General features: G+C 41.3%; 1 protein-coding gene across 2 annotated transcripts in view; it reads right to left on the reverse strand.

Annotated features, from left to right (window-relative positions):
* Positions 1-3,001: 3,001 nt before the first annotated feature.
* ZFYVE1 (zinc finger, FYVE domain containing 1) overlaps positions 3,002-3,077 on the reverse strand; it is a 25,235-nt gene continuing 25,159 nt past the window's right edge. For both annotated transcript variants that reach the window (XM_010287189.1, XM_010287188.1), the window contains exon 11: positions 3,002-3,077. This exon is cut by the window's right edge and continues 178 nt beyond it. In XM_010287189.1, coding sequence (XP_010285491.1) covers positions 3,002-3,077 — 76 coding nt within the window.

The raw sequence follows: 3,077 nt of genomic DNA on the forward strand, positions 1-3,077 counted from the left end.
TGGCAGCTACACCAGCCAATACCCTCAGGACTCTGGGATGCACCTCATCAGGTCCCATAGCCTGGTGTACGTTCAGGTTCTTCAGGTGGTCTTGAACTTGATCTTCTCTTACAGTGGGAGGGACTTTGCTCCTCCAGTCCCCATCTTGCAGGCCATCCCCTCCAGAGGTGTGGGAAGAGACACTGCCAGTGAAGACTGAGGCAAAGAAATCATTGAGTACCTCAGTCTTCTCATCCATTGTTACCAGTTTGCCAGTCTTGCTTGTCAGGGGGATACGCTTTCTTTGACCTTCTTTTTTTGGCTGATATACCTAAAGCAGCCATTCTTCTTATTCATTGCATCCCTTGCCAAGTTCAGCTCCAGCCATGCCTTGGCCTTCCTGACCTCATCCCTACACAACCAGGAAGCATCCCTGGACTCACCCCAGGATACCTGTCCCTGCTTCCACCGCCTGTGCATTTCCTTCTTGCCCTTTAGTTTGCCCAGCAGGTCTCAGCCATGCTAGCCTCTTGCCTTCCTTTCCTGTTTCCTTACACCTGGGGATCGAGAGCTCTTGTGCTCTATTTCCTTTATTTAAGTTTCCTGTAGAGCTTTCTGTCCATGGACATCATTTAGAGCCCTTTCATTGATTGAAGCCTAATGTATTAATACCAACTAGTACTGGACTCTGCTAAAATATGCATCTATTCCCTTTAAATAGCTAATCTGTTTAATAACCATATTCTGTACTCTGCATACTCACAGCACCCAATACTATAAGAAAAAATAAAAGCTCTTGTGTACAGAATACAGCAGTGAACTTAAACCTTACAGATATTTTTTTCATTTGTGAAAACAAAGAACCCAATAAGCCTCTCAACAACTGTCCAGAAAAAGTAACACCAGGCCTGTTGCAGTCTAAGCACCACATAAGATTTTGCTTTGTTGAGCAACAGCATCAAAATTCAGCTCCAGGATAATCAATCAAGAATAGACTCTACATATTAACAGGTTGCTAAATCAACTAAGATCACATATATATTCTAAAAATGTTTAAACAGTATTTTCTCTTTGACTAAGTAGTAATTCTGGCTGTGACAAGGAAAAAAAAAGTCAGACAAGTTGTTGAAACAGATGCCAAAGATTTTATACAAGGAATGTCATGGCTGCTTTCTCTTTGTGCATTAACATGGTAGTAAAGCTACATGCATAAACAGCACACAGGGCACAGCCTACAAACCAAGAACACATTGCTCACCCATTAAAAAAATAAAAATACTTTGAAGCACAGAATTATGCTGGATGTGCAGAATGTCTTTGAAGAGAGGATTTCTACCTACTCATGCCCTTCCTTAGGCAACTGTCAGTTTATGGCAGACTTTGCCTACAAAAACATTAGACAGTCCCCAGTTAACTCAGCCAGTACTGAAGGTGTCCTGGAACATCTTCCAAGCCTACTTCCATGTGTAGGCCAGATGCAGTTGTGAAGGGGCAATCACTCTGTGAGTATGTTCTTTCAGAGACAAAGTGAGAACCACTTGTTACAAGGAAAAAGTCAGTACGCTTTTTCAGAAGAAAGTCTTTTATAGCAGTTAATTTAATAATACAGTCCAGAAACAGGGTGTTGGGCACTCATCTACACAAGAGCACATGTAATAAGCTGGGGAAAAAAACACCACAGTTCCAGGACATTGCATCAAACTCCAGCCACTCCAAGAGAAGACAACTCTCACGTGGTGGAAGAATTCTTGTCTATATAAGCCAAGAAGACAGAATTTTAGGCAGTTCAATCCACAATGGTCTCTTACTTCTTATAACTGGAACCACAAATCCACAGTACAAGACAGTATTAGTTAAGTGGTGCTTTTGATAATAAAATCAGTGAATTCATTGCAGTCCTTTAATAAAAGGATGAAGTCCAGTGAGCGCCAGTTGCTAGGTGCAAAGAAGAAAGGTTCCCATTTTCCAGGTGGATTTGTAAGTTTGTATTATTAGAAAAAAAGATAAGTCAAATCTGTGCAGTTTCTATGCAACCACGTCTGAGAACACAGAGGCTCCAGAGACTCTGGCATCACTTAAAAAGTGGGGGAAAAGAAAAGTCATCACAACCCAAACAACTCAAACTTCATATTTCAGAATTGCCTACATAACCTGTTCACTTGTTCTGCTCTGGACAAAACTTTTAACTGCAACAAGCTGGGAGAAAAACTTGAAGCAAACCTGAGTACATGAGAACATTGTCAGGGAGAACAAGACCCTGCTACCTTTTGATCTGATATTGAAGCTGAAATGGCAAAATCAGAATGCTTTGCCTTGTGCCATATGCTTTGCTTTACCTTTCAGAGCTCTACTGGTCTCTGCCAGGGGGTGTATTTCAACTTGATACCTCTTGCACTGCAAGACCACTGCTCATATCAGTTCAAACAAACTTGCTAATTAATCTGGGTTTAATCTTCCATGGCCAGAAGTACAACACCTCCAGATGTAGGGTGGGTTGAATTACCAGGTGTAGTTCATACACCAACATTGGAGATTTCCTGGCAGCACAGAGTCCAAACCTTCCTCACAGGACATCGTGATCAGCAAGACATTCCAAAAGAAGAATCAGAAGGCCATAAGTCTGATCCAATATAGTAAGGAACAACACCATCCATCATCTGAACTAGGAATACTCAAAGCTTCATTAGCCAACGGCATTCTTAATATACTAAATTATACATAGATAGATATATATATAGATATATATTCTTTTTTTTTTAATTGGAATAAAATACACTGGATTTTGGTTTGCTCATTTACAAGGGAGCTTCCTCCATTCCCCAGTTAATTTGAAATTAAAACCTAGAGGCTGAACGTAAGCTCATTCCCAGTGTTCCAAGATGGATATAACACGAGAGGAGGCCAGAAACTGGAAACATGCACTCTGGCTGCAACAGGTTAAGAGGTGAAAGGGAGACCAGATATTTTCATTTGTAACCCTGAGAACATAAGGAATTGCAAAGATCTGGAGAAGTGCCTAGGGTTAAAGGTCACCAGGCTTTTTATTGCAGTTAAAGCAAACTCGGACTGGGTGATCCCATCCACGAGAGGGAACCGGT

The sequence above is a fragment of the Phaethon lepturus genome, unplaced genomic scaffold (assembly GCF_000687285.1).
Source record: "Phaethon lepturus isolate BGI_N335 unplaced genomic scaffold, ASM68728v1 scaffold3175, whole genome shotgun sequence".
Taxonomy (NCBI): domain Eukaryota; kingdom Metazoa; phylum Chordata; class Aves; order Phaethontiformes; family Phaethontidae; genus Phaethon; species Phaethon lepturus.